The sequence below is a fragment of the Chiloscyllium punctatum genome, chromosome 4, assembly GCF_047496795.1.
Source record: "Chiloscyllium punctatum isolate Juve2018m chromosome 4, sChiPun1.3, whole genome shotgun sequence".
In the NCBI taxonomy this organism is placed as follows: domain Eukaryota; kingdom Metazoa; phylum Chordata; class Chondrichthyes; order Orectolobiformes; family Hemiscylliidae; genus Chiloscyllium; species Chiloscyllium punctatum.
Window position 1 is genome coordinate 57,612,435 of NC_092742.1, and position 13,671 is coordinate 57,626,105.

A 13,671-nucleotide genomic window follows, 5' to 3' on the forward strand; every position below is an offset into this window, starting at 1 on the left:
GATGATTTTTGAGCGATCGTGAGTGATTTATTTTTGCTGGTCGGTCCCATTATTTATATTGAGTGAGGTTTCGCTGGAGTGCAACTACTACATTAAGGAGTTAATCACTTCTTTATGTAAGTTTGCGTGAGCGAACCTCAACCTGAGCTCCAAATCTTCTCAAAACTCGCTAGAGTTAATTACTGCAATAAAGAAAGATGATATCTTCTAATGGTACTCAAACAAGGCTTTGTGGGTCAAACTTAGGAATGGTAAGGTCGAGAGAAGCTCCTTTATAGGGCATGTATTATATGCCCCCAAAGATTCTGCAGGAAATAGGAGCAAATTAGTAGACAGCCCACAGAGGTGGGTAAGCGTGATAATCAGGCAATTATAATAGGAAATTTAAACTTTCCCAACATACATTGGGAAAATCATAAGGGTTTAGAGGAGCAGATTTCTTGAAGTATATCGTGTGGGGTTTTTTTTCCATATGTACAAAGTCCAACAAGGGAGAATAGTTCTATAGAAAGAAGCCATACAAGTGTTTGATGTGACAGTGGGGGAACATTTAGATGATAGTGACCACAATATGGTATGGTTCAAATTTGTTCAGAGAATCCCAACAGTGTGGAAGCAGGCCATTTGGCTCATCAAGTCCATACCGATGCTCCAAAGAGCATCCCACCGGGACCCATTCAACGACACTATCCTTGTAACCCTGCATTTCCCATGGCTAACCCACCAGCCTGCATCTCCCTGGCCTCTGTGGGCAATTTAGCATTGCCAACCCACCAAACCTGCACTTCTTTGGACTGTGGGAGGAAACCCATGCAGACACAGGGAGAATGTGTAAACTTCTAACAGACAGTCGCTTGATGGTGGAATTGAACCTGAGTCTGTGGCACTGTGAGGCAGCTGTGCTAACCAATGAGCCACTGTGCCTCAGTGTTTCCTGTGGGCAAGGAAAAAGATGGCCTGCAAATGATGGCTTTGGATTGGGGCAAGGCAGATTTTATTAAAATAAAACAGGATCTGGCTACAGAACACTGGGAATAGTTCCTTAAGTCTTCAGCAGAGCAATGGGGGCTATTCACAAAGGAGCTTGGGAGAGTACAGGTTCATCATATTCCCATATAAAGGGAAATGTAGGAGCAATAAGTTCAAAGAACCCTCTCCGTCTTGGACAATTCAGGACTGGATAAAGAAGAAGATATAGCAATTCAGCTACAGCCCGACAGGAATAACAAAGTGCAGCAGGGTACTTAAAACAATTAGAAGAGCAAAATGAGGGCATTTGAAAGGACTTGTGAACAGAATTGAGGAGGATCTGAAGATATTTTATAAAAACATTAATGGGAAGAAGCTAACTAGGGAAAGCATAGGAACCAAGAGGGTGAAGCTGGTGTGTTGGTTGAATACCTCTCTTTGGTCTTCACTTTGGAAAAGGAGCACGTAGATAGGAAATTCAGGAAAAGGAACTGGGAGGAACTTGCACAGTTGAACATTGGAAATGGGACGGTGTTAGAGACTCTGTCATGCCTAAAAAACAGGTAAATCCCCTGGCCCAGAGGAATTGCATCCCAGGCTTCTGTGAGAGGTGTGGCAGGAAGTTGCAGGGGCTCTGACACAAATTTTTAATTTGTCACTGGCCACAGGGAAAGTTCCAGAAGATTGGACAACGGCCACATTTTAAAGAGATGGTAATGAACCAGGAAATTACAGACCAGTGAGTCTAATGTCAGTTAGCATTTTTTAATGAGGGAAGTTCAGATGATGTAGTTTGTGGATTTTAGCAAAGGATGTGGGATGAAAGAAGTTTAATTGATGTAATTTATGTGGATTTTAGCAAAGCTTTTGATAAGGTCCCACATAGAAGACTGATTGAAAAGGTTAAAGCACATGGAATTGAGGGAAACTTGGCGCGATGGATCAGAACCTAGCTTAGTAATAGGACATGAAGGGTACTGGTAGAAGGCTTCATGACTTCCATGGTGACCAAATCACTGATGTTTCTATTTTCCTTTTGAATTATGAATAGTCACCAGTAAAACACCCATGCAGCCAAATAGATATTTACATCAAAGCATTTTATGGGCATTGCAAACTATCAAAAGGGAGAGCAAGAAGGGGCATGGGTCTGCTTTATTATCACAATGCCATTGTCCCACTTCCCTCTCCCTGTAGGTCTTTCATTTTCCTTTTATATCTGCAAGTGTTATCACATACGGCTGAATGGCTTTCCCACCACCAAATCACTGTGATTGTTAACCATAATCACCCATTAGCCAACTATAACGTGTTTATAGTTGTTTTCTCAAAATCACCATGACTACATCTTTTATCAACTGCCAACAGTAAAATACAGGAGCAGCCATTAGATATTTACATGCAAAGCTGGGAATTTGTCTTGCAAACGTTTCGTCCCCTGTCTAGGTGACATCCTCAGTGCTATCCTTAGTAGCCACACAGACACAGACGACAAGCAACATGAATTCGACTGGGACAACACTACCATTATAGGGCAAGCCAAACAGAGAACAGCCAGGGAATTCCTAGAGGCATGGCACTCATCCACAGACTCTATCAACAAACACATCGACCTGGACCCAATATACCGGCCACTACAGCAGACAGCTCGAACTGACAACCGGAAGCGGCAGAGACAGGCCACTATAAATGCCGGAGGAAGCAGCACAGAAGCGCTTCACAGGAGGCTCCCAAGCACTGAGGACAGGGGATGCAACGTTTGCAAGACAAATTCCCAGCTCAGCGAACAGAACCACAACAACGAGCACCCGAGCTACAAATCTTCTCCCAAACTTTGAATTGACATGCAAAGCCTGTTATGGGCAATGCAGGTCAGTTTATAGATATTTTTAATCAGTCTGTTCAGACATGCTGTTAAACACCTCTGCAGCAGGTGGGACTTGAATGGCTTTCTCACCACCAAATCACCAAGACTTTTTTTTTCATTTTTAGTGATCAATCACCAGATATTTAGAAGTTTACATGCAAACTGATCATGGGCAGTGCAAACCATCAAAACTGAGGGGGTGGGGGGATAGGGAATGTATGGGAGAGCAGGAAAGGACTTAATCAATCTGGTCTGCTGTATTTCTTGTTGGGTCCACTTTATTTTTTTTCATACGTATGTTAAAACATGATTTGACACGTGTGGAGTTGGAACATGAATCCAGGTGTTCTGGCTTAGAGATGGGAACACCATCACCGTGCTTTAAGAACCCTCAGCACTGCTTTATTTGATCTTGCATCAACCTGTTCAGACATGTTATGACGCATGTCTATGGTTTGGGACTTGAACTCAGGCCTCCTGGGTCAGACATAGAGACTCTATCACTTTGCCACAAAAGACTTTTAGGGTCTGCTAGATTTTATTTTACTCTTAATTATCCTGGTCAAGGGTTTTCATGCCCACCTCTGGAGCAGGTGGAACATGAGCTGGGTCCTCCTGGTTCAGAGGTAGGGACACTACCAATGGCAGTGAGTGACCATAAAATCAGAAAAGATAAGAAACGTAGTTTGCAGGACTCGAGACTCTGTTGGGAAACCTAAATGGATTTCAAATTCATTGCCTGAACCACTTGGTCATGCCTATAAGACACTAATTGAGGAATCTTCATATACACCAGGAATTCTCACAAATGTTTCTGCCTGATTTTGAATTGGGGTCTCTTGCATGTGAAGTGATTATGATAACCACTTCACTCCAGACACGAGAGGCGAGGGTCTGCTTTACTTTTTTCTCAATGTCCAGAAGTGCTATTACACACAACTGAGTGACTTTTCCACCAACAAAATAATTGTTTTTGTTTTTTTTTTCCCCTTCAACTACCACAGTAATCACTTGTGGAGCCAATCTATGGTCTGCTTTACAAAGGGCTCAGGTGAGGTGTTCAACTGGGCAGGTCATCACCTGTTACCAAGGGATCGCCACCTCAACCAGATCCATAAGGCGATTAATTTGTGATTTCCCATGGACCTTATAGGTGTTATGACAGAAACCATGTCTCCAGAGCACTCGCCTGGACATTAGATCACCCATCTGTTGACATCTATCACAATATTACTCTTTTCCCCACTCACCAGCGGCCTTACAAATCTTTTATTCAAAACAAAGCTACTAATATCATCACCAATAACAGTGAAAACTGTTTTGAATGAGTTTGCCAAAGTTATTTGGGATTACATTGCTGTTCACATCATTGATTCCAGAAGTGAATTAAATGACAGTTAATGAACTTGTAAAATTCCATACTACCTTTTGAAAAGTTTGAAATTCCTGCTTCCATCATTCAAGGAGAAATAATTCTTTTTTAAAACATGTTTGCGAGTCTTAAAATATTAAAGCAAAACTATTTATTGACACCAGCAACACCCAAGCAAAGTTCTTTTCTGAAATGAAATGTGGAAAACATTCTATATGTTTCTAATGTTTTTATTTCTGTACCATTAAAATATTTATTTCTGATCATCCGAGGATTACAGTAGCTTCATAATATACAGTTTTTCAAGTTTTGTTGTACTTGTGTTTATTGCATTCAAACATGAGAGAAGAGACCTTTAGAAAGCAATTCTGGTCTTTTGCTAATTTCAGTTATTGAAAAATGTGTTGCTGGAAAAGAGCAACAGGTCAGGCAGCATCCAAGGAGCAGGAGAATCGACGTTTCGGGCATAAGCCCTTCTTCAGGAATGAGGAAGGTATGCCAAGCAGGCTAAGATAAAAGGTAGGGAGGAGGTCCTTGGGGTAGGGGGCGTTGGGAATGCGATAGATCTTCTTCCCGACCTCTCCGCCCCCACCCCCTCTCCACCCCATCACCCTCACCTTAACCTCCTTCCACCTATCGCATTCCCAGTGCTCCTCCCCCAAGTCCCTCCTCCCTACCTTTTATCTTAGCCTGCTTGGCACACCTTCCTCATTCCTGAAGAAGGGCTTATGCCCGAAACGTCGATTCTCCTGCTCCTTGGATGCTGCCTGACCTGCTGTGCTTTTCCAGCAACACATTTTTCAGGTCTGATCTCCAGCATCTGCAGTCCTCACTTTCTCCTAATTTCAGTTATTTCCAATTTATGCAAATCAACATAACAAATTTGTTTATATTTTATTAATTGTAAATACTATAGATTTCATGGTTTTGCTAGTTTTATTTAATTATGCATTGAAATTTCTAAAAGCACCTTAAAAGAAAGATGAATATTTTGAAAACCTTTTGCTGTTACTTGTATTTTATGAACATTGACTATTTTTGAATTAAACTTTTATGTGGCTCTTTTGCAAGAATTATGGTTTTAAATTTATTCATAATTATTTTACTTTAGCAGATGAGCATCAAACAAAATCAAGTGGTCAGCAAACTCAAAAAGAAAGCAACCATAAATTACCAAAATGGGTAAGAAATTATTTCATAATCGATGAATTGAGTCTAGCAGTGAGCAGATTGTCTCCTGTCTGACATTGGTCGTGTGTACTGCACTTTCTTTGTTGAAGAACCTGTTATATTTCAATACAGGTTGGGAGTTGAAAATGTTTGTTCCTCTGGTTACCGATGGTGTTATGTAAAATTTCCTTATGCTGTACCAAAGCAGTTGCTTGTGTATAACATCGGGAGTCTGCAAGACTTTGTGCTTTAAGAGAAACTTAAACAGTTCAGTTTAAATAATATTTGTATTGGGAAATGCAAGGCAAGAGTGGGTTGTATGTGCAAGGTTTAAAACTACAGTTCCAAAAATTAATTTTTAAATATCTCAAGCTGATCATCTAAATTTGTTGATATCAGTATAGCTTGGCTTTCTGGTTGAGAATTTATTAAGCAAAGAGGCAGTCTTTTCCCCAAGGTAGGGGAGTCCAACACTAGAGAGCATAGGTTTAAGGTGAGAGGGGAAAGATTTAAAAGTGACCTAAGGGTTAGCTCTTTTACAAGGTGGGTGGTTTGTGAATGGAATGTGGCAGAGGAAGTGGTGGAGGCTAGTACATATGCAATATTTAAAAGGTGTCTGGGTGGGTACACGAATAGGAAGGGTTTGGAGGGATCTGGGCCAATTTGTAGCAAATGGGGCTAGATTAATTTAAAATATCTGGTCGGTTTGGACCAAAGGGCCTGTTTCCATGCTGTATGTCTCTGTGACTCTATAACTGTGTAAAGGGTTAGTTCAAAACTGTTCAGAACCACTGAACTTAAAAACAAGCCAAAACAGTAAAGGAAAAGGTAAATGCATAAGTGTGCCAGAGTTGTTTGGCCTGCTCGTGATTTTGTATAGGTGCCCAAAGCAAATCCATTCCACTTACTTCTCTCTTTTGGAATACAGGGGGCATTTTCAAGAGAGAAGCTTGTAACTAGTGAAATGCCACAGGAATCGATGAGGCCACACCCATTTGCAAAATATATTAATGAACTGAATGATGGAAGTGCATGTACTGCCAATTTGTTGATAGGAGGTGGGAAGGCAAATGGTGAGGATGACATTGCTCAGAGGGACATAGACAGGTTAAATAAATTGGCACAAACTTGGCTAGTGGAATACAATGTGGGAAAAATGAGGTTATGCACTTTGGCAGGAAGAAAAGAGGAGTTAAATGTCATTTGAATGGAGGAAGAATGTAAAAAGCTGCTGTACAGAGAGAATAGTGCATGAATCACATGGCAAATGGAATTCTGGTCTTTATTTCAAAGGAAATGGAATATAAATAAATATAGGTGTCTTACTAAACTACATAGAAGACACAACACAGACCACACCTTGAACAGTCTGAGCACTTTTAGTTCCCTTATCTCAGGAAAGAAATACTGACATTCTGAGGCAATCCAGGAAAGGTTCCTGAGGTTGATCCCGAGTATGGAAGAATTTTCTTATGAGGAGGCTGAGTGTAGGTTAGGTGTGCAGTCATGAGAGTTTATGGGAATGAAAGGTGACCTTATTGAAACATAGAAGATTCTTGGGAAACTCGACTAGGTGGATGTGGAGAGGGTTGTTTTCCCTTTATGAAAGTGTCTAGGATCAGAGGACATAATCTCAGAGCAAAGCATCTCCCATTTCAGGTAGAGATGAAGATTTCTTTTTCTTTGAGGGTAACAAAGTCATAGCAGCAATGGACTCAGAACAGAAACACTTACACCTTGTGCTTTGTGGCCATGACAGTTAGTTTTAGTCAGTGTATAACAATATACAATTGTGGTAAAGCAAAATCAGTGATTGCAGGCAAGATAATGGAGAAGTGGAGAGGTACTGGACTGGGGAGCCTGGCTAAATCCCTAACTGGGGGAGCTGGGCCAATTTTGCCAATAAGCAATTTTGAGGTAGGCAGTTAAGAAGTCAGAGTGATTTATAAAATTGAGAGGCATAGATAAGGTGAATAGCAAATATCCTTTCCTTGGAGTAGGGGAATTCAAAACTAGAGGTCACAGTTTTAAGGTGAGGGGGAAAGATTTACAAGTGATCTTGTGTAGTTACAACATTGAAAAGACATTTGGACAGCTACATGAATAGGTTTACAGTGAGTTGGGCCAAACATAGGCCAATGGGACTGGAAAAGTTTGGGAACTGAGAAGGACCCAAGGAACTGTTCCATGTTGTATGACTCTGAGATGTGTGTGAAAATATGGAACAATGTAGCACCAAACGCAACAATGGAAAGTCCTTTTTGATAGTGAATTTGTGAAATAAACCATGCAGTGTTAGATGATATGTTTCACAAAATCTGAGTGGACCAACCAAGTTATTCAATAAGACATGCCCTGATGTACACAGTCCATGCAGAAATGGCCAGGAACTAAACACCATGTCACTGAGTTTTTGGTGGAATTCCGAAAGTCTCTTCTCTAATAAGTGATCAAGCCTGCTCTACCTTTTCTGAGCATGTGAATGTCCTGTATGCAGGAAGAACGGCATTCATTAGGCTGAGATTTGAAAAGAATTTCAGTGAGCCTTTTGGAATCACGCAAAACCATTAGGAAGAGCTTTTATCCAGAAGGCATGGTACAATAGAAGAGAGAAGGGCAGAAAGAATGAAAATGTAGAAACCGAAGTAGGCTCTTTACAGCAAGGTAAATAATTAGCTCTTATTATGCAACATTAAGTCTGAAATAGCCCTTTAACCTAGTTGGCTCCTCAATGCATGCGCCAGAAACCCAGCTCTTGTACATCCTGCAAATTTAACTCCCACAGCATTTAAGCTGATATTGTTAACTAGTCTATGTGTAACTTGAAGGTGTATGTTAGTGCTGTATTACCCATATTACATGCATTTCTAATTTCCTGATTTACACAGCATTCAACGATATCAGACATTAAAGCAGAATTAGGCCATTCAGCCCGTCGTGTCTGTTCTGCCATTTGATCATGGTTGATGTGTTTCTCAACTTCATTCTCCTGCCTTGATCCCCTTACTAATCAAGAACCTAACCACTTCTGTCTTAAATACACTCAATAAATTGACCTCCACAGCCCTCTGTGGCGTTGAGTTCCACAGATTAATCACCCTCTGGCTGAAGAAATTCCTCCTCATCTGAATTCCAAAGGGTCATTCCTTCACTTTGAACTTGTGCCCTCAGATCCCCATCTCTCCTACTCATGGAAACCTTTTCTCCATGTCCACTCTATCCAGGCCTCTTAGCATGCTGGAAGTTTCAATCCGATCCAGCCTCATCCTTCTAAACTTGAGTAAGGACAAACCCAAAGTCCTCAGCCGTTCCTCATAAGACAAGTCTTCAACCCTTCTTGAGAGTCTACTCATGACCCCCTACAATGCCAGTACATCCTTCCATAGATACTTGGCCCAAAATTGCTAGCCATATTCCAAATGTGATTTGACCAGAGCTTTATACAGACTCAGCAGTACATTTCTGTTCTTGTATTCCTGCCCTATTGAAGTGAATGCTAACATTCTGGGTAATCCAAGATGGAGGATGGGAAAAATTTCTGGCTGTAAGAGCTGCTTTTTTTTTGATGGATTTTGGGTGTTGGAGGTGATTTCCTCGAATTCCAGGAGCAGCAATTACTGTTTTATATGCTGTTGCATTGTTTTGGAACCTTAGAAAAAAAAAGTCAAAACAACGCAGTTTAAAAGGGAGAAGAGCAGACAAAGGAAGCACATAGAGTCAAAGAGTCATAGAGATGTACAGCATGGAAACAGACCCTTCGGTCCAACCCGCCCTTGCCGACGAGATATCCCAGCACCCGGCCCCTATCCCTCCAAACCCTTTCTATTCATATACCCATCCAAATGCCTCTTAAATGTTGCAATTGTACCAGCCTTCAGCACACCCTCTGGCAGCTCATTCTATACACGTACCACCCTCTGTGTGAAAACATTGCCCCTTAGGTCTCTTTTATATCTTTTCTCTCTCACCCTAAACCTATGCCCTCTAGATCGGGACTCCCCGACCCCAGGGAAATGACTTCGCCTATTTATCCTATCCATGCCCCCTCATAATTTTGTAAACCTCTATAAGGTCACCCCTCAGCCTCCGACGCTCCAGGGAAAACAGCCCCAGCCTGTTCAGCCTCTCCCTGTAGCTCAGATCCTCCAACGCTGGCAACATCCTTGTAAATCTTTTCTGAACCCTTTCAAGTTTCACAGTACCTTTCCGATAGGAAGGAGACCAGAATTGCATGCAATATTTCAACAACAATGTCCTGCCCACCACTGAGGTCAGGCTCACTGGTCTAGAGTTCCCTGGCTTGTCTTTACCGCCCTTCTTAAACAGTGGTACCACACCAGTCTTCCGACCTGTGACTATCGATGATACAAATACCTCAGCAAGAGGCCCAGCAATCACTTCTCTAGCTTCCCACAGAGTTCTCGGGTACACCTGATCAGGTCCTGGGGATTTATCCACTTTTATGTGTTTCAAGACATCCAGCACTTCCTCTTCTGTAATGTGGACATTTTGCAAGATGTCATCATCTATTTCCCTACAGTCTATATCTTCCATATCCTTTTTCACAGTAAATGGCCTAATCAATGTCCTGGACAGCTGCACATGACCTTACAACTCCTGTACTCAATGCTCTGACCAATAAAGGAAAGCATACCAAACGCCTCCTTCACTATCTTATCTACCTGCGACTCCACTTTCAAGGAGCTATGAACCTGCACTCAAAGGTCTCTTTGTTCAGCAACACTCCCTAGGACTCCCTATAGTTCCCTGGCTTGTCTTTACCGCCCTTCTTAAACAGTGGCACCACGTTTGCCAACTTCCAGTTTTCCGACAACTCCCCTTTGACTATCGATGATACAAATACCTCAGCAAGAGGCCCAGCAATCACTTCTCTAGCTTCCCACAGAGTTCTCTGGTACACCTGATCAGGTCCGGGGGATTTATCCACTTTTATGCATTTTAAGACATCCAGCACTTCCTCCTCTGTAACATGGACATTTTGCAAGATGTCACCATCTATTTCCCTACAGTCTATTTCTTCCATATCCTTTTTCACGGTAAATACTGATGCAAACTATTCATTTAGTATCTCCCCCATTTTCTGTGGCTGCACACAAAGGCCACCTTGCTGAACTTTGAAGGGCCCTATGCTCTCACTAGTTACCCTTTTGTCTCTGGATTCTTGTTATCTCATTTCTGAAGGCTTCCCATTTACCAGCCGTCCCTTTACCTGCGAACATCTGCCTCCAATCAGCTTTTGAAAGTTCTTGTCTAATGCCATCAAAATTGGCCTTTCTCCAATTTAGAACTTCAACTTTTAGATCTGGTCTATCCTTTTCCATCACTAATTTGAAACGAATAGAATTATGGTTGCTGGCCCCAAAGTGGTCCCCCACTGACACCTCAGTCTCCTGCCCTACCTTATTTCCCAAGAGCAGGTCAAGTTTTGCACCTTCTCACCATGTGCAGTGCAGGAGAAAGAGAGAGAGAACCTGCACAGTTATTGCCTTTGCTGTTTGAATTCTTGTCTCGCTGGACATCGGAGTGCATCTGGGAAAATTAACAAATGGTGAAATTCACAACTAATCTTGGAGGAACTGTTGGGCGAAGTTCACAACACAGAATCAGATAAGTTAATTGTTGTTTTAAGTCTGTCCAAGAGAAAGGCTGCAGTAGTGAGTATAGTGGATTCTTTCTTGATTATATGTTTTTTGGAGATAAGTCTCTTGATTAAACTTAATTTATAAGCCATAGCTATTTATTTAACCTGGGCAGTGTTTGTAGAGGAATAAAATGGTGTTATTTTCTGGGTCTGTAGATTGTGCAGGTGCAAAAATGGCCTTTGCAGTGATATGGCAGCATCCAAGGAGCGGGAGAATCGATGTTTCGGGCATGAGCCCTTCTTCAGGAAAGAAGGGCTCCTGAAGATTTCCTGAAAAAGGGCTCATGCCCGAAACATCAATTCTCCTGCTCCTTGGATGCTGCCTGACCTGCAACACATTTTCAGCTCTGATCTCCAGCATCTGCAGTCCTCACTTTCTCCTTTGCAGTGATATGTACTTCTTGTCAAATGTGGGAGTTTAAAGAGAGTTTAAAGGTTACTTTGGATTATATCTGCCATAAATGTTGGATGCGAATCTTATCAGATTGAGTGGATCGGTTGGAGAGATAGATAGAAGCGATGAGGAATTTGCAACAGCAACAGTATGTGATGGATGGCAGTTATAGGAAGGGGGGCAAGTCTTCGATACAGTCACATAGATGGGCTAACTCCAGGAAGGGTGAGAGAGATCGGCACCTAGGGCAGGAGTCTTTTGTGAATATACCCATGTCAAACAGTATGCTGTTTTGGAAAACGTAGGGGGTGATGGATTCTCAGGGGATCGTAGCACGAACAGCCAAGTTTCTGGTATTGAGACTAGTTCTAATGCTACGAGGGGTATGTCGGCTTCCAAGAGATTAATTGTATTAGGGGATTCTGTAGTCAGAAGTACAGACAGACGTTTCTGTGGCTAGCAGAGCAAAAGCAGAATGGTGTGTTGTTTCCCTGGTGCCAGGATCAAGGATGTCTCGGAGAGGGTGTAGAATGTTCTTACGGGGGAGAGGGGCCAGCAGGAGGTCATTGTCCACACTGGAACCAACGTCATTGGAAGGGAAAAGGTTGAGATTCTGAAGGGAGATTACATAGAGTTAGGCAGAAATTTAAAAAGGAGGTCCTCAAGGGTAGTAATATCTGGATTACTCCCAGTGCTATGAGCTAGTGAGGGCAGGAATAGGAGGATAGAGCAGATGAATGCATGGCTGAGGAGCTGGTGTATGGGAGAAGGATTCACATTTTTGGATCATTGGAATCTCTTCTGGGGTAGAAGTGAGCTGTACAAGAAGGACGGATTGCACCTCAATTGGAAGGGGACTAATATACTGACAGGGAAATTTGCTAGAACTGCTTGGGAGGATTCAAACTGGTAAGGTGACGGGGTGGGACCCAGGGAGATAGTGAGGAAAGAGATCGATCTGAGATGGGTACAGCTGAGAACAGAAGTGAGTCAATCAGTCAGGGCAGGCAGGGACAAGGTAGGACAAATAAATGAAACTATTTATTTCAACGCAAGGGGCCTAACCGGGAAGGCAGATGAACTCAGGGCATAGTTAGGGATATGGGACTGGGATATCATAGCAATTATGGAAACATGGCTCAGGGATGGGCAGGACTGGCAGTTTAATGTTCCAGGATACAAATGCTACAGGAAGGATAGAAAGGGAGGCAAGAGAGGAGGAGGAGTGGCATTTTTGATCAGGGATAGCATTACAGCTGTGCTGAGGGAGGATATTCCCGGAAATACATCCAAGGAAGTTATTTGGGTGGAACTGAGAATTAAGAAAGGGATGGTCACCTTATTGGGATTGTATTATAGACCCCCCAATAGTCAGAGGGAAATTGAGAAACAAACTTGGAAGGAGATCTCGGCTTTCTGTAAGAATAATAGGGTTGTTATGGTAGGGAATTTTAACTTTCCAAACATCAACTGGGACTGCCATAATGTTAAAGGTTTAGATGGAGAGGAATTTGTTAAGTGTGTACCAGTCAATTTTCTGATTCCGTATATGGATGTACCTACTAGAGAAGGTGCAAAACTTGACCGACTCTTGGGAAATAAGGCAGGGCAGGTGACTGAGGTGTCAATGGGGGAGCACTTTGGTGCCAGCGACCATAATTCTATTCGTTTTAAAATAGTGATAGAAAAGGATAGACCAGATCTAAAAGTTGAAGTTCTAAATTGGAAATAGATGGTGACATCTTGCAAAATGTCCAGATTACAGAGGAGGAAGTGCTGGATGTCTTGAAACGGTTAAAAGTGGATAAATCCCCACAACCTGATCAGGTGTACCTGAGAACTCTGTGGGAAGTTAGAGAAGTGATTGCTAGGCCTCTTGTTGAGATATTTGTGTCATCGATAGTCACAGGTGTGTTGTCGGAAGACTGGAGGTTGGCAAACGTGGTGCCAGTTTAAGAAGGGTGGTAAAGACAAGCCAGGGAACTATAGACTGGTGAGCCTGACCTTGGTTGTGGGCAAGTTGTTGGAGGGAATCCTGAGGGACAGGATGTACATGTATTTGGAAAGGCAAGGATTGATTAGGGATAGTCAACATGGCTTTGTGTGTGGGAAATCATGTCTCTCCAAGTTGATTGAGTTTTTTGAAGAAGTAACAAAGAAGATTGATGAGGGCAGAGCAGTAGATGTGATCCATATGGACTTCAGTAAGGCGTTCGACAAGGTTCCTCATGGGAGAC

General features: G+C 42.3%; 1 protein-coding gene across 6 annotated transcripts in view; it reads left to right on the plus strand.

Moving 5' to 3' along the window:
- kiaa0586 (KIAA0586 ortholog) overlaps window positions 1-13,671 on the plus strand; it is a 521,487-nt gene that overhangs the window by 9,597 nt on the left and 498,219 nt on the right. For 3 of the 6 annotated variants that reach the window (XM_072568823.1, XM_072568824.1, XM_072568827.1), the window contains exon 2: window positions 5,320-5,390. In XM_072568823.1, the coding sequence (XP_072424924.1) occupies window positions 5,320-5,390 (71 nt within the window). The remainder of the gene's footprint in view (window positions 1-5,319; window positions 5,391-13,671) is intronic. The other 3 variants (XM_072568825.1, XM_072568826.1, XM_072568828.1) reach the window with 1 other exon arrangement.